Source organism: Bombyx mandarina, chromosome 07 (assembly GCF_030267445.1).
Source record: "Bombyx mandarina strain Sakado chromosome 07, ASM3026744v2".
In the NCBI taxonomy this organism is placed as follows: Eukaryota; Metazoa; Arthropoda; class Insecta; order Lepidoptera; family Bombycidae; genus Bombyx; species Bombyx mandarina.
The window spans coordinates 12,768,644-12,787,606 of record NC_143214.1 but is presented as its reverse complement, the minus strand read 5'-3'; the positions used below and the strand labels follow the sequence as shown (position 1 = coordinate 12,787,606).

Sequence of the window (18,963 nt, the reverse complement as noted above, 5' to 3'; positions counted from 1 at the left end):
GCAATTAAAACTTATATTCAGTATCCCAAGCTTATCTGGAAGTGATCACTACTGGTAGTCTGTGCGGTACTGGAGCGAATAGACACACTTGATATCATGAATTCGCAAATAATGGTAATCTTGTCAAAGAATAACAGGAAAAATGAAAATATCAATTCAGTAAAATAGATTAGTTAAATGAATTGTTTTTTCCTACCTATGCTGATGATAGCCTTGAAAGGCTATTTCAGTTTTTCCTTCACAAGCAAGCTTGGCCCTAGCAAGCGCAGTCCTTCGCAGAATCAACCACCGGATCGGAAACGCGACCCACTGAGAAGATCCGGCGAGAAACTCAGTGGGCTGTGTCTATGAGTTAATTTACTCATCGAACCCTTCGTCGTAAGCGACGGGTTCGGCGAGGACGGTGACCGTTTCATGAGGTACCTAAAAGCACCGTTAATGTATCGGGAGGATCCGTAATGACGTTTTAAATGAATTAAAAAAACCCGCCTATATTTATACAATTTGTACATTTGGAAAGATAGAAATTACTGAGGCGAGATATTTGAAAGGCATTTAAAGTTTAAAATTTAGAAAAAATCGTAACAAAAAACTTCTTCAGTTATTGGAGTGGGATGAACTTAATTAAAGTTCAATTAAAAACATCGAATTGTTGATGCTAATACCAAATAAAACGGATGTTTAATTACAAAGATATAGGCGAAATGTCCTTTAAACCAATTAGCTTTTGACCCCTCGAATAGGTTCGTCTTGAACGCATTAAATCAACTAAAAAGCAATAAGAGGCAAATTATAATTTGTATTTTAGTCAAAGTATTGCAGACGAGGGATGATCCTTCTCCATAGGTTATGTGTATTATCTATGATTCTTAGATTACACACAAATATGTTAGATTCTAATTGTGAATTATAATATAGCTATTACTTTTCGCTTTTTAGTTGGTAATTTTATGTAGTTGAGGTCAAACAAATGATGCATTATGACATTATGTTAAAATACATCCTTTGCCTTTTCATGAGTTCTGTGTCACGCGAGGTTTGGACGTTGGTTGTTGAGCGACAGGAGGTTTTAGTTGGTTCGACTCTGACATGCCCCGCCCTCCATCCCCAGTGGAGGGTGGAAGTCCGGCGATTTCCTCCAGACCAAAAATTTTTGAAATACGTCAAGAGACTTAGGCTGTAAAGCGGTCTAAAAACATACAAATGTACCTACATGTAAGTTAGTGGTTTTATGTACAATTTTTTTTTTTTTTTTTTATAATATGTAAATAAATAATAAATATTTACTAACAGTCACGCCACGTTAACTGGTCCCGTGATAAGTTCGTAAAGAACTTGTGTTACAGGTACCAGATAACGGAAATAAATATAAGATTTTTATTATACACATACACATGTTTAATATACATCCATAACCTTGGAAAAGACATTTATATTTATCATACAAATATCTTCCCTTGGCGGGATTCGAACCCGCGACCCCCTTGTGTAGTGACCATGTCACTTACCACTACACCAGACGGCTGTTAAGCTGTTATTGAATATAAAAACAAGCGAGGACTTCTCAGAAGACGCAGTGGCACTAATAAAGTAATTCACAGTCTGCGCTGACATATTCTACACGGATCACGGCCCACGCAACAAGGCGCCTTTCTTTCTTTCACCAGTGCTTTCATACGCGGGACGCGAGGCTAACGCGCCATGCAACTAACTCCGCTGTGACAGTTCACCTCACAATTAGTGACATTTCCCGAGTGCCACAATGACAGTTTCAACGGTATTGGTTCTGTTAGCGGTGCTGACGCCACTGAAGGGACAGGACGACTTATTTTCGAGTGGTTTTCTAAGTGGTAAGTCACTTTCTCTGAGATATGGGTTTGGATTTTGGGTCATAAAGGCCGTATGTGGCGGGAATTTCGGTTTCCGTTAATTCGTTTCTGTATTGATACAGGTTTTGATTTTGAACAAGGCTAATAGTCGCGTGAGAATATTCTTGAAAATTCTTGAATTTGAAATATGAATCTTTGTGCCATTATCCGCTTGAAGATAATTGATTTGATCATAGTATTTCCGCAGATGAACCAACTTTAAAAATATTCGTTTTTAATGTCGAGTAGAGTGCTTTTCATCTCCATTTTATATTTTAGCGATGACTGGGGTAACTGTGAGTCCAAACAGGTACCATTATTCTGTCTGTAAATACCAAGAAACAGTGTGTTCTTACGGTGCTGTTGGGTTTTCGATCTTAAGCCTCAGTTGAGCGGTGACACCTGTGAATTCAGCTAACCACCACATAACAGTAGGCCAGTAGAGAGATTGTCTTCTCATCATCGACAGAAAATTAGAATAGATATACTAGAGGAGGTCTTAAAGCTAAAAGCTGCCTCGTCAGTTATTATATTAAAAGTAATTGCGTTCTTGAATCCAAGCACTCGTGATGAGGCGGTATCATACCTTTACTCACGAATACACAGGTTCGACACTAATTACACATAAGTCGTGTGTTTAAAATAAAAAAAAATTGATGAAATTGAATATTATTAGGTAAAGTTGCGATTTCATTGGTAGTCTGTCGTGTAGTCAGGGTAATTTTGACAGTTTTTTTGCATATTTGGGTGGATGAGCTCACAGCCCAGCCAGTGTAAGGCGGTTACCGGAGCCCATAGACATCTATAGCGTATATGCCGCCACCTACCTTGAGATAATAGTTCTAAGGCCTCAGTTTTTACAGTACAACGGCTGCCCCACCCTTCAAACCGAAACGCATTACTGCTTCACGGCAGAAATAGGCAAGGTGGTGGTACTTACCCGTGCGGACTCACAAGAGGTCCTACCACCAAATAGGCAAGATAGAGGTCAATATGCGGCCTTGTAATGTACTCCACCATCAATACTCTTTTAACTTAGGTCCTAGACGAGTATAGAAGTAGGTAGAGAAATAAATCAGAACATCTTGTTCGTATACCTATATATAATATTAATAATACTCACTGAGGTAATCACAAAATATGTAAATAAGTTTTAGTAACAGTTCCAGTTTTGGTGTATATAGAATAAAGTTTAGGCTACTGATGTGTTGTGATAAAAAAAAAAACGCTTTTTTTACAATAAAATCATTTTTTCTTACACTACATATTTTTAATTCAAATTTATTAAAATTTAATTTCTATTCTTTAGTTGGATTTTCTATAAAAGCGTATTTTGTTAGTTTTTTTAAACTATTATTTGTTTTTCATTTTTAGTTGAATTTCTATTTTTAAATATATATTTTTTTAAATATCCAGTTGTCATCGGTCCTTAATAAGTATACCAAATTTCAAGTTAACCCGACGTTTTGAAGGGGGTCAAAATCATGTTCAAAGATTCCGTTACATACATATACGTCTGAAGCTAATAAAAGCGTATTAAAAAGAAAAACATCGAGTCGTACTTTATTGTAATAAAACTATCGATAACCGTTTTTTAGCATCATCGTAACGGAGAATTATAAAACCGTTAGAACGAGACCAGCTCGCCAGCCGTCCGCGCTTCATTCACTACTACTCGTACAATATATGGATGACTTACATTTATAACATAGTTCACTCATTTGAGTGATAATTAGTAATGGCAACGTGGACGGATGTGTGGAGTGACAAGAATGGCCAAGATAAAGAACTGGTGGTAGGACCTCTTGTGAGTCCGCGCGGGTAGGTACCACCGCTCCGCCTATTTCTGCCGTGAAGCAGTAATGCGTTTCGGTTTGAATGGTGGGGCAGCCGATGTAACTATACTGACATCTTAGAACTTATATCTCAAGGTAGGTGGCACTTTTACGTCGTAGATGTCTATGGGCTCCAGTAACCACTTAACAACAGGTGGGGCTGTGAGCTCGTCCACCCATTTAAAGCATATAAGCAATTAAAAAAAAGTCTGAAAATATACCTACAAGCATTCAAACTGTGAACTTATTTAGACTAATATGGTAAACGTTAAAGTTATAACCACAAAACTGGATCTATCTGCCATTAGTTAATGCAAAATAAAACAATAGAATCTAGTATAAGGCTGTGCGTCATGATAATCGCCTTATCGTTGCCGCCGCTGACTACTCCCCGAATCCTGATCACGCAGGAGCCAGTCACCGTCGACGCCCTAGACACGGCCTTACGGATCCCTCAGATCCAACCTTTAACCTTTGCATTAGACGCCTTGAGCTCTAGCACTAGGAGCAGGCTTAGGGACCCCGGTAACCGTACTCGTCGAACTCGACAAAGAGTTCGACGTGCAACCTAACCCATGCATCAGCCCGCTGAGTTTCTCGCCGGATCTTCTCAGCGGGTCGCGATTCCGATCCGGTAGTAAATTCATTCGCGAAGCAGTTGCTCTTGAGTTGTTAGGTCTCCTTCGGAGGTGCTCAGGCAGCTGTTAGCAAATCCCACGGCTCCTGGCTGAGCCTTTGCTCGCCCACTTGTCCTGGTGAAACTGGAAAGGCCTTCGGCCCACCACTTCAATCATAAAAATAAAAAAAGAATCTAGTATTGAAGTAAAGTAATTAAAATAGAAAGATGATAGCTAGCTAACTAATATAGAGTAATAGAACCTAAATAAATGATTTTTAGAATTATTTTATGTTTGTCTGTCTGTTACGTTATCACGCTACAAGCATTTGACAAAGTTCGCTACGGTAATAATTTCAAGTCGGGTAAGATGTATTCTTTTTTTTTCTGAAATGAATTTTTTTGATTGTATTGGATCGAAGGACTTTTTCCTACCTATTCTCCTCCTATTAGCCTCGAGAGGTTATGCTAGATTCTCCCGGCGAGTAGGTGAGCTCACAGGGCTTAAACCTGACGACGTTGCTAACTCTAGCTAATTACTAACTCTAGCAAGAGCAGTGCTTCACAGAATCTACCACCGGATCGGAAACGCGACCCACTGAGAAGATTCGGCAAGAAACTGAATGGGCTGTGTTTATGACTTAGTACGCCCTTCGAACTCTTCCTCGTAATCGACGAGGACGGTGACCGGTGCTTGAGAGGCCTATAACCACGGAGAGTGAATCCGAGCAATTCAACAAGACATATTTCGGGCGACGGCGGGTTTGCGTTGTCCCGTCGCGACCCGCAGAATGGCTTTCATTCCACTGCTGAGAGCGTTACAACCGATCTGCAGGTCAACTAATTCGTTATGAACGAGAGAGTGACGTGCGCAAATCTCTCAAGGAAATCCAATGAGTTCCGTTTTTTCTGAATTACAAATTTAACGCGACTGAAACCGCATCGCACAACTGGTTAAATAATACCGCAGCCTAATGATTATTTACATTATTATACAATTTAGTGAAAGTGGACGGTGCATCACACATATCAGTTTCACTAAAATGATTTCAGAGTACATGTTAAATGATAGAAACTTTGAGAGATTTTCTATATGTTTAATGCATGTGTCAGTGTATGGAATCTTTATCTAAATCGCCTTGTAAAATTTAGAGATGTGCCTTCATTAAGGCACTTAGTATATACATAATATATACATACGTATATACATAATATATACATATGTATATACATAATATATACATAAATATTTGCGTAAACAGATCCCTATCTAAAATTGTGCGTTTAAAAATTTTACATAGAAACTTGTTAAAATAGCCGGCCATGTATCAAGCGAGATGAGTAGTACTTAGATCGTACCGCATCTCGCTGCAAAGATGAAAGAATGTCATTCGGATACAACCCGGATGGAGATGAGACGCTTGGGTGATGAATGAAAAGAATTATGGCAAGATTCAACACCCCCAAACACCACACTCTCAAAAATACTAAAATCGCATTCAAATTAAAGAGAACCAAACGTTCATCAAATAACTTCTAGTGTGTGAGGTCCCTGAAAAAACAATAGTAAATCTTGCCAGTAAAATCACCCTAGTCCGCCAGATGTACTGTGTGAGCGAGCGAGTTTACAGAATTGTTTTGTATGTTTTACGTTGCGCGTTCACGAATCATGGCAACACTAAAACGATTTAGCATTTAGTCAAGTTTTAGTATCCCATTTCCTTATCTATGAACCACTGTTTTGCTGTGCAGCGGCGCAAGTGCTTAAAGCCTCGAGTTATATGATGCCATCAACTGATTATCAAATGAAATGAAAATAAATTAAGTCCCAAGAATAATGGTGGTAGGACCTCTTGTGAGTCCGCGCGGGTAGGTACTACCACCCCGTTTATTTCTACCGTGAAGCAGTATGCGTTTCGGTTTAAAGGGTGGGGCAGCCGTTGCTCCAGTAACCAGTTAACACCGGGTGGGTTGTGAGCACGTCCATCCATCTAAGGAATAAAAAAAAAGTTTTTATAGTATAATAATACCGGCTGTCAAATCCTTCAAGCCAGAACCCGTGACTAATACCTGTGGGATTTGAACACCGGCATAGTTGCATGGCTTGAGACGCGTACACCGGGCGTCTTATCTTTTACGCGAATAATATATTGGAGATGTTAATGAAAGAAGAAGATTTAATTATAATTTACGTTATTACTGGCGGTAGGGCGTCTTGTGAGTCCGCACGGGTAGGTACCACCACCCTGCCTATTTCTGCAGTTAAGTACTAATGCGTTTCGATTTTAAAGGTGGGGCGGCCGTTGTACTGTAAAACTGAGACTTAGAACTCATGTCTCTAGTTGGGTTGTGTCATTTTTGTTGTAGATGTCTATGGGCTCCGTTAGTCAGTCAAGGCCAAGGAAACTGTGAGTTCGTCAATGAATTTAAGCAATAATTGTTTTTTCATTGGATAAGTATGTACGCCGCGATGAATTTATTTCCTGAAACAATTTTATTGTACTATTTGATTTTGCATCTGTGTTTACAATAAAGCATATTCTCTCTCTCACAATCTCTCTCTAAAATGTCAATTAAAGGCTTAAATTCAAGGGCGGACCCAGCTTTGGCGCCAGGAGGGGGTCACATAGTCAAATTTAGATGCGTTCGTTCCCAAACGTTTGCCATTATACAAAGTTATTATATTATATTAAATTAATTAAATATTGAAGGTATGTAGTTACATAAAATCTGTATGGTGACAAAATATATAAATAAAATCATTATATTCAATTAGTGGTCCACCTAAGTCCTGGACCCAGCTCAGGGGGTGGTCATGACCCCCATGACCCTCCCCCTGGATCCGCCATTGCTTAAATTGTGTTAAAAACTACGTTCTAAGCGGCAGGCGAAGCCAAGGAGTCTTCATTATACCGTGACATTTATGTAGGTACATTTATAATGGTTCAGTATAAATGTGTATGTAAATGCAAGGCGCTTTGGACAATATTACATTGAACAGTATCTACAGAGCGACGGCGACGCGATGTCCACTTTCTCCGTTCATTCGTCACAGCATCCAAAGAATATTACGAGGCCACGACACTATGATTAAATAATATCTTATAACAACTGTTCAGTTTTTGCTCTGAGCACACTATTTTTCTTATTTTACAAACAGCATCAAACTTGGTACGTTTTTCTTTAATGGTAACTTTATTTTTATGAAGTTACGCAAGTGTCTGGTTTTTTACTGGTGATAGGACCTCTTGTGAGTCCGCGCGTGTAGGTACCACCACCCTGCCTATTTCTGCCATGAAGCAGTAATACGTTTCGGTTTGAAGGGTGGGGCAGCCGTTGTAACCATACTGAGACGTTAGAATTTATACCTCAAGGTGGGTGGCGCATTTACGTTGTAGATGTCTCTGGGCTCCGGTAACCACTTAACACCAGGTGGGCTGTGAGCTCGTCCACCCATATAAAGCAATAAAGAAAAAAAAACTACAAACTGGGTTGAAATTGCCCAATCTAGCGAAGATTCGCTATCCTTGGGGGAGGCCTTTACCCGAGGAGTTCTTGCAAGTTGAAATAGTACCTAATATTATTCAACAAGCTTATTTATTATTTAATTAATCGCATATATCACATTAATTCAATTTGTTTTTTTAGTTCACTTGTATGAAATAAAAGGCTCTTTTATTTTATTTATTTATAAGGCTAGATAATAAGTAGTTTTCCGTGCCGGAACTAAATATTTAGCGGAAGAGCCGTAGCCGAGGAGTCAAGAGCTCCGGGTTGGAGACCACTGCCCTAGAAAGTAGTATTAAATCATAAGGACTAATACGCACAAGTACCAGCTAATGAGAGGTTATGTGACATTCTCAATGCTCACCGAATGACTCACGCTCGTTCACGTTGACTCAAAGTTGATTAATTAATGGAGTTTCTCTTTTAACTGACACACTTGTAGCTTTAGGGATCGTCAGCGGAAATGCCAGTGCTCAGTAATTTCTAGAATAAGTTTTTGAAAATTCCTAGTGCTAGAGCTATCCGAATAAACCAGAAACGGAACTCTGATTAAAAAAAACACGTGTGATAAAGATGAAATCAACATTGCGTTCTCCCTTCATCCACGATGCCCCCTCAAAAATTGGACGTATTTCAGTTTTTTTTTTTACTTTATATTTACTTTATTATTATTTACTTTATACTGGTTTATATTTATTATTTACTTTATACTGGTGGTAGGACCTCTTGTGAATCCGCGCGGGTAGGTACCAGCATCCTGCCTATTTCTGCCATATCTCAAGGTGGGTGGCGCATTTACGTCGTAGATGTCTATGGGCTCCAGTAACCACTTAACACCAGGTGGGCTGTGAGCTCGTCCAGCCAATAAAACAATAAAAAAAAATTGTAACAATCATTTGGTAACCTCTATGTGTTTTTTTACGTTCTTTAGTTTTGAAAAGAGAAGTTTATTTTCATAATTGGAAAACAAAAAGAAATACAAAAAGAAAACAAATCTTAGCACAGACGAATTCCAGTTCTTAGAAACGATGATAATATATTGTATGGACCAGATGCGCGCGTTACCTATTAAAAGTTATTCGGGGTTACATTGGAATTGTTTCTCGTATCCCGGCATATCTCACCCGGTGACCATTGGTCCCTATCGCTCATAGATGTTGTTAATGTTGATGTTCATATCGGTCATGGGCTGGCCATATTAGTGACAACCGTTGGGGTAGACATGTTTTTGAGTGGAGACCGCGAACTGGCAAACTCAGTGTAAGACGCCCTCAGGCTCGGTGGAGTGACGTGCTATGATGAGTGACAGACAGGAGCTGTATGAGAGAAGCCGAGGATCGTGTTAAGTGGCGTGCAATTGGAGAGGCCTATGTCCAGCCGTGGGCTGATGATGATGTGGATAGCTGTCAGAAAGGCCAGAAACAAAGACGTTGCTTACCCCGCATAATATCTATACTTAATATTATAAAGCGGAAGAGTTTGTTTGTTTGAACGCGCTAATCTCAGGAACTAGTTACTGGTCCGATTTGAAAAATTCTTTCAGTGCTAGATAGCCCATTTATTGATTAAGGCTATGGGTTATATAGCATCACGGTAAGACCAATACAAGTGGAGAACCAATAAAGAATGTTTCAAAATAAGGGTTTAAATAGCTTCCTCCACATTCTATAATTCAAAAATATTTTCACTTTCTACGTAAATGAAGTGGAGGGTAAAATTTAGCGTTATGCCAAAGTAACTATTCCATGCGGACGGAGTCGCGGGCAAAAGCTTGTATATTTATAAATAACTAGCGACCCGCCCTCGCTTCGCTTCGGAAACATTAAAACACACATGAAACCAAAAAAAAAAAAATTAAAAAAAGTAGCCTATGTTCATCAGGGACAATGTCGGCTTCTAATGGCAAAAGAATTTTTCAAATCGGTCCAGTAGTTTCGGAGCCTATTCGAAACAAACAAACAAACAAATCTTTCCTCTTTATAATATTAGTATAGACTAGCTGACCCGGCAGACTTCGTAGTGCCTCATTCGATAAATAAAATACCTAAGCTTTTGTATAAAATAAACTTAAAACAAACAAAAGGAATTCGTCCGACGGGGGACACATCAAGGGAAAAACAAAATTGTTATTTTTATTTATTTCCGAGCATTTTCATATTTTTCTACCTTTTAAGCCTTCTCTGGACTTCCATAAATAATTTAAGACCAAAATTAGCCAAATCGGTCCAGCTGTTTTCAAGTTTTAGCGAGACTAACTAACAGCAATTCATTTTTATATACTATATAGATAGATTTAGATTAATAGTTATTCACATCACTATCTTCTGAATTTTTCGGAGTTTGACAGGTAAGGCCGCAGAGTTTCCAGTAACATTATTTCCACGCGGAGCCTGGTCTCCTACTCCGACGTGCCCCTTCCAACACTACATGACGATCACGACCACTCTGTCAAGAGTGACACGACTGAGAAGAAACATCACTACATTCAGTTTGAGCTACTAATGCCACCTGCTTCTACGTTATTGTAGGCTCACCTGCCTTTACGTTGTCTCTACTCCGTCTAATCTCGTTGACCTAAAAGGCAAGCATGTGATTGTCAGAAAAATGGGCGGCAGCATTCTCCAAGTATTCGTCACAAGCTTGGTGTTAAAACTCTCCCCATAACATAGCTAATACAGATGTTCCATAATTATATTGCTAAGGAGATAGAGATAATTAGAAAGGAGGATAAAACAGAGAATCAGATGACTTGTTATGTTTAAAGTTTGTCGCGAAATTACGTGATGTGAGGCGTACCTAATTTTACGAAAGTTATCGACAACGGTATTGCCACTGGCAAGTCCATACCCTCGTACTTAATTACTGGGAAAATAATATGGATATGCCGCAAGCACCATAGCGGTTTCACTATCTATTAGATGTATTTTTTTTATTGCCCTTGTAGGCAGACGAGCATTTTTTTTTTTTATTGCCCTTGTAGGCAGACGAGCATACGGCCCACCTGATGGTGAGTGGTTAACGTCGCCCATGGACTTCAGTAATGCCAGGGGCAGAGCCAAGCCGTTGCCTACTGCTTTCAATAAAATACAAAAAAAACCGTTCTCAACACTTTTCCACGGCTCGCTAAAACATAAAACAATACCTACTGGTGATATGTTAACCGAATTTTAACTCGATCGTCACGCATAGGAAAATATTATTTAATTGCAGCACGTTAAAAGCGAAAATCCTATGGTCGGTCAACTAAGCTTTGCTTTCTCGGGGGTCAACGAACGCGCGAAAGTAGCCACTACGCATCGCGCACAACGAACCTAACTATTTAGTGTATATGTCGCTACAAATAATTAATAATGTTTATGCAATACATATGCAATGCTAAAACGTCTTATATTGGTAATATTCCCTTACATGGGTGGGTGCTACCTACCTGCCAAGTCTGTGTGCTTAGTGAAAGTTTTTTAAAGTTCTCGATAGCGTAAAAGTTAACTCAAATTTGTATGGAGTTGGAACATTTGCCTAGGTTTGCCGCTAGGGGCGCTGTTCCAACTGCACACAAATTTCGATGCCTCCAATGAACACTACAACTTTTGAACTCCAAATTTTGAAATTTTCGTTTTTCACGCAAATCGCTTCACTATGTTAAAAGTATTAAAATTAATCATTATTGATGGGGTTCGAAGCAAAAGTAAATCAGCTAGTTACACAAAAAAACCATAAATATATCTGCAATAATAAAGATTTTATCAACTTTTTTCGTTTAAACGTTTCTCCTGTAAATCTACGAATTTGGAGTTAGCGTAGTGTTCATTGGAGGCATCGATTTGAGTTAGCTTTTACGCTATAGAGAACGTTAAAATATCCGCACTAAGCACACTGGTCCAGTGCAATCACGGTTATTGAGTTTAAGGATAAGACAGTCTTTGGCCCAAAGAAATTGAGTTTTCTGTCAGGAGCTGTCTGGTATATTTTAAAAGATGCGTGGGTGTGGAACCTATTGGCTGTTTGAAACAACGTGAGTTGCCACAATGAAGGAATAACACCGGACAGTAAAAATCAAAACATAATTATAATTTAATTAGGTAGGTAACAGTCGGAGTTTGTATTTTGAGTACCTATTTGCAGTTTTGAAATTATTGTATTCTAAACCATTATATGTATTATGTGCGTTGATTATGCAAATTATTTCTATAATATTGCACTAAAAGTGACCTTATATCTATTAAACAAATCTTTGAATGTTAGAGATGATGCATGTTACAAATATCGCGTAGGTATTCGAAATTAGACTAAACAAAACTTTGATATGTTATCGAAACAAATTACTTCCATGATGAAGGAATGATATCGTGTAATATAAATGAGAGCCGCAAAAATTTTAAATTGCGTTATTAGCGGTGTGGTAGGTATCCTACCTATTTCTGTCGTAAAGCAGTAATGCGTGGCGGTACGTTGTTGATGTCTATGAACTACGGTAACCGCATGAAATCGAGTGGGCTGTATGCTAAGAAAAAATTTAAAATTTTAGTAAGCAATTGCAATTTTAGGAGACAAATATATCCTTAGGTATTAAATTCGTTTGTATGTTTGTTCATTGTACGGTCGCGCGTGACGCGTCCTTATCCGATTGAGATATACTTTGTATATTCATTCTTTGGTATTGCAGTGAAGGTTTCTGGTCGTAGTATCATCAACGCGAGAGAGGCGGTGAGGGATTTTAATGATAAGTGTATCCCAAAGAGATTACGATAGATATATCAATTATGAACCTCATCAATAAGCACCAAACAAGGCCACGTAGTTTTGCTACTTCTATTTTTGTGCTAGCTTCATTTGTGCATTCAGCGTTGGTCAGAGACAAAATCCGAATCAAATTTATAAAAATTGCAATAAAAAAACATATATTTGATACAGTAAGAAATATAAAATTGAATTAATTTGTAACGTACAATATCTTAATGCAATGAAAAATATTTAATTTAATGTCTGTTCCCGATTGGAATGTTCGTTTTTTTAAAGACATGTAGCATTCAGATTGATGATTCAATTTGATGATTTTCTATGTATTTGAACTGGCATTTCTCATGTAATACTATTTACAAATTTCTCTAAATCCGACCAGTAGTTTTTTTACCTTATTAGTGTGGCGGTAGCCATTATACAACGCAAGATATTTGAGAGATGCCTGAATCTCGCTTACGACATTTTAAGCTTGCATGCATAAGTTTGCATATATACAATTTCCGAACAACAACACTCGGACCGTCGGTGTACCGAGCAATAATACCCGCTCGGTGGAAGATCTTTCCTTTCATAGTTTAAGCCTCCCCACAATTGCATATTTATCTGACTTCCGATTACATTGAATGAAACCCGCAAAATTATAATTTGCGTAATTACTGGTGGTAGGACCTCTTGTGAGTCCGCGCGGGTGGGTACCACCACCCTGCCTATTTCTGCCGTGAAGCAGTAATGCGTTTCGGTTTGAAGGGTGGGGCAGCCGTTGTAACTATACGTGAGACCTTAGAACTTATATCTCAAGGTGGGTGGCGCATTTACGTCGTAGATGTCTATGGGCTCTAGTAACGTAAAAAAAAAAAATTACAAATTTCTCTAAATCCGAGCAGTAGTTTTTTTGCCTTATTAGTGCATATTTACCTAACTTCCGATTACATTGAGGATATTGCCGTTGTAATCAACTTTTGTACTGTCAATAATAAAACTATTAAATTGTGAATAGAAGCGCAGAAAGTAAATTGAAACGTTCTAGAACATTAGCTTGGCGGGCACGCGTCGCGCCGCATCGCCGCTCTTTGCATATTCATTCACTTTCAGCGCGCCTCCACAATTCAAATACAACGATCTGAGTGTAACACTAACGCTGTTTGTTCCTTGTAGAAAGGCTGCCGTGTAAAGAAACACTCGTGTCCGATTAGGATAGGCCCGAGGACGAGTATATTAAAAGACGTGTCGTAACCATTTGTTAAAAAACCGTAAATACCTACCAATCGGCATTATATTTCATTATTTTTTCTTCTTTTTCCCCTTACCTAATCGCTGGTAGCCTAAAAGCCTTTTTTTATTCCTTAGATGGGTGAACGGGCTCACAGTCCATCTGGTGTTAAGTGGATACTGGAGCCCATAGACATCTACAACGAAAATGCGCCATGCACCTTGTGATATAAGTTCTAAGGTCTTAAGTACAGTTATAACGGCTGCCCCACCTTTCAAACCGAAACGCATTACTGCTTCACGGCAAAAATAGGTAGGGTGGTGGTACCTACCCGTGCGGACTCACAAGAGGTCCTACCACCAGTAATTACGCAAATTATATATTTGCTGGTTTGGTTTTTATTACACGATGTTATTCCTTCACCGTGGAAGTTAATTGTGAACATTTGTTGAGTACGTATTTCATTAGAAAAATTGGTACTCGCCTGAGATTCGAACACCGGTGCATCGCTCAATATGAATGCACCGGACGTCTTATCCTTTAAGCCACGACGACTTCAAGAGGCTATTCTAGCTACGCTGTGACTGGTAGGTGAGCTCACGGGGCTGAATCTAAGAGAGTTTTCCGGCTCCAGCAAGAGGAATGCTTCCCAGAATCAACTACCGGATCGGAATCGCGACCCACTGAGGAGATCTGTCTGTGTGAACTCTTTGTCGTAATCGACAAATTCGACAAGGACGGTGATCGGTGCTGGATGTAATTGTAAAATGCTTTGAGTAATTGTTAGAGATGCTCCCGTTATCTCCCTTTTGTAAACGAACAGTAAAAATAGCTGTACTATCAGGATTTGGAATGAACTTTTATCCAAGCGCTTTGACTCCTCCTCCTTGCGTCGTATTCCTCATTGCTGAGGGCCGTGACCACCCTTTTGTATCACCTTCGCACGCACGATCTTTCTCCATCCATTCTTGTCTCTGGCGGTGTGGAGGGCGTTGTGAAACGTGGAATCAAGAGCGGTGTGGATCGGGTCGGACCAACGTATTGACACAACCTTTTATAAACGAGGTTTGAAAGGAATCCTGAACAGTAGGCGGCGGCTTGGCCTAAATACCAGAGCACCTCTAGTATTGATGGAGTCCTGATGATGATGTCCTATTTTAATAAGTGTAGGCATCAGTTGGTGTGAATGAGGAACATTTCGGACCCGCGCATGAGGTTATAAACTATTTTACCTTTATTACTTGAAAGCTGCCTCTGAATTGCTGACTCACTAAATTCTAGAGCAAGTTTCATTATATTTTGTAGACCAGGTATTACGATGATTTTTTGAAAGTCACATATCATTGGCTATGTTATTTTAAATAAATAATAGTTTAAAGAAACTAACAAAATACGCTTCTATAGAAAATCCAACTAAAAAATAGAAAATAAATTTTAATAAATTTGAATTAAAAATAGTGTAAGAAAAAATTATTTCATTGTAAAAAAGCGTCGGGTGCTTTTCAGGATATTATCAAAATAACCCTTCTACTCATATCAATTCAAACTGATAAACATGTATTAAAAACAAAGTTGCTATAGTTTCGGATGAGTAAATAAAGGTATAAATAATTTAAACCACTGTCTTCTTCTTCTTCTTCGTCCCTTTATTCCATTATCTAGGATTGGCGCAGCATATCCTACATTTCTATTCAGGCCTATCATACTTCATCTCAAAATCGCACCGTTCTCCGTATCCTCCGTATCCTTCCGCGTATCCCCATTCACGCAGTCCATCCAAGTCTTTTTAGGACGACCCTTTATCCAATAAATCACATAGAACTCTCTAACCACCAAAAAGAACACCGATGCACGGAGAGGTAGGGAGACAGGGGTACCCCGAAACCCGTTCCGTGCCAGGGAATACGGCGACCCAGAGGAAGCAAGGTGTTATCAGTCGGTTCGGGCACATTTGAAGGAGAAAACAGCAAAATAATTGTTAAATAATCCCTTCTTCAAAGTTCTGCGTGAACCTCTCATAGAACGTTATGATGATGATAATAATTTATCCCTAACTAGCGACCCGCCCTCGCTTCGCTTCGGAAACTGTTATTTATTATTGATTTCTCCACTATTTAATGGATGTTATTATACATATAAACCTTCCTCTTCAATCACTCTATCTATTTAAAAAAACCGCATCAAAATCCGTTGCGTAGTTTTAAAGATTTAAGCAAACATAGAGACATAGGGATATAGGCACAGCGGACAGAGAGAGCGACTTTGTTTTATACTATGTAGTGATGGGAATGGCAAAGGACTTTAGTCCATACCGCCAGGTCTTGTGCTTGGTAATAATTGGAGAATTTTGGTAGTTTTAAAGACCGAAGCCACGTCTTCATAGAACGTTAGCTATGATGACAGCTGACATTGAACAAGTGTCAGATGAGCAGTTGGCTGGTGAACTGTGGGACGTTCCCGATCGCAGCGCGCGTGTACTTTCGTTTTCGGCTGTAAAGTCGATTTCACCTCCACGGCCCGCATTAGGTCATCGGGTAACGGTTGTACGCCGGTGCGACCTCGGTCTTAGTTATGAGCGGCGGCGTTTGTACCACCGTGTTTTTCTTTTTTTTTCTGACCTAAGCTGGTGATAGCCTTGAGAAGCTATTTCAGCGTAAGCTTAACTAGTAGGTGAGCTCAAGGGGCTCAAACCGGAGTGATGCTAACACTGACCCTAGCAAGAGCAGTGTTTCGCAGAATCTACCACCGGATCGGAAACGCGACCCACTGAGAAGATCCGGCGAGAAACTCAGTGGGCTAGCACCGTGTCATGACGAAAGATTCCTTACCTCATTGTTCTTGATTACATCAGTTTTTTTAATAATTTCCCCTCGACGTAACTTAACCTAGAGCATGGAGATTAAAGCTTACAAAAAAGAGCTAGTAATTAAAAAAAAGACGTATCTTTTAATTCCAAACGGCTGGCCCGTCAATGTCTTGTCTCGATTTTGCTGGATTGATGCAGTAGGGTTGAAGCAGAGCGGGCTTTCAATTACTGATTGCCTCAACAGAACTGAAGGACCAGTGGATTTTATCCACCAGTCTCTCCACCAAACTTATAATTTTGGTTTTATTGTATAGATGTGTGGACGAGCTCACAGCCCACCTGGAGTTAAGTGGTTATTGAAGCCGAAACGCATTACTGTTTCACGGCAGAAATAGGCAGGGTGGTAGTACTAACCTGTGCGGACTCATAAAAGGTCCTACCACCAATAAAATAGTTCAATTGATTACAGTCGAATTTCGACTACTGCAAGACCACAAGTATTAATAAAATCGCTACCTCTTACATTTAAGCTAGCAGTTTGTTTTCCTTTCATTCAGCTCCGACGAATTCTATGCCAGTGGCGTGAGGCCGCGGCGCCCGCCCGAGGAATGGACAGAGGGCTAACGGGACCTACGTTTAGGAGGAGGAATGCCGTCAAACAACCCGCCAGACGCTAGGATCTATACGGATCAAAAACATGATTACAAGATTTTGAATAAGACGCGTCGCTATCTCGTTTTTAACAATCGATCGCCTGATTACGGTCGTTTTTTGAGAAGCACACTATTCATTTTGATTTTTTGGGTTAATACCACATACCATCATGTGGATCTACCTTTTTTTAATTCTCATTTTAAAAACGAAAAACCAAATCTGGAAACAATGACTATGTTCTAGGACTAGGGTTGTATTTCGATATGATAGAGGGCATTGAGACGGTATGTAGGTAGGAACGAAATGCCTTTCTATTCTTAGGCTGATGATATACTGGTGGTAGGACGTCTTGTGAGTCCGCACGGGTAGGTACCACCGCCCTGCCTATTTCTGCCGTGAAGCAGTAACGCGTTTCGGTTTGGAGGTTGTAACTATACGGAGAGCTTAGAACTCATACCCCAAGGTCGATGGCGCATTTACGTTGTAGATGACTCCGGTAAAAACTAAACAACAGGTGGGGTGTGAGCTCGTCCACCCATCTAAGCAATAAAAAAAAACAAAATTCTAGGTCTGGTCAGCAGTGGCTCGGCTGTGGGATTCCACATGTCCATGCAGTAATAAATATTTACGCCTAGGCCAGTGAGGCCTGGGCCTAAGGCGACATGATTTGAGGGGCAGAAAACTTTTGGAAATTCCAAAATATCAAAGACGAAAAAAAAGTTAAGATAGCCAGCCAGTCTCCTTTGAAAATGAGTTCAGATACCATTTTTATAAAAAAAAAAGTATGAAAGTTATTTTAATATTAAATAAATATATAGGATCGAAATGAATAAAAATATATTCTAACATTAAGGGCGGCTCGATAAACAGGCCCTAGAGCAGCATAAAGCCTAAATCCATTACAGTAATGGATCCATGGATGGCAGTTTTCTCTCCACTTAAAGTTTTAAATTTCTCTTTTTTTTCTTTGTTCACTCTACTTATGATTTTGACGGTGATGTTATTATGGAACTGATGGTGATTTTGATGGTGAAAATGTTTTGGTTATTGATTTAGCTGTATTTTAAACTATTACATGTTTATTATGTACTGATGGTTTCGCAAAAAAAAATAAAAATAGGCCACGTGTTGAGTCTGTAAGAAGGTTAATTATGAATAAGGCAGGGTTCAAACCAGCAGGGTTCCGTTACCCAGGCGCCCGCATTCCGTTCGTGTACACCTATAAAGACATCGCTTCTAACTATGGCAGCGCTCACCCACTAGCTCGTCGTGCATAGGCGACTACTTACTGTGTCTATAACCTAGTCCTAAAAATCAAAACTGACTTCACATTATTTGCCTACATCATTAAGGAGAACCGTCTCATATGGGAGAAGCTTAAAAAACTGTCCCACTTTCAGCACTAAATAACAGTTCAAAAATCCTCCAGAATGGCGCTAGCATAGGCGCAGGGTGTGATATGAATTGAGCAGTTGTCAACTGATTGAAGTATGCTGAGTTAGGAAATTTAATATATTTAATGACTAGAGTAGTTAGTGAGTGTAATATACAAGACCTCACATGTTTACGTAGTCCAAACTAATTTCGTCAATATAACCTAAAATTATTGCTGTGGTAAAACGTAGAGATATCGATTGCATTTGCAGCTTTAAATAAGGTACTTTTTGTGATTTTGTAGTGCTTACAGTTCTTTGCCGTAACATCAATTGCCAACGTATATTAAAGAG

General features: G+C 39.3%; 1 protein-coding gene across 1 annotated transcript in view; it reads left to right on the top strand.

The window, feature by feature from the left end:
• The first annotated feature begins 1,659 nt into the window (after positions 1 to 1,659).
• The window catches only part of mas (trypsin-like serine protease domain-containing protein masquerade), a 33,827-nt gene continuing 16,523 nt past the window's right edge, over positions 1,660 to 18,963 (top strand). Inside the window, exon 1 of the mRNA XM_089728875.1 lies at positions 1,660 to 1,850. Coding sequence (XP_089585001.1) covers positions 1,763 to 1,850 — 88 coding nt within the window. The 5' untranslated portion in view covers positions 1,660 to 1,762. The remainder of the gene's footprint in view (positions 1,851 to 18,963) is intronic.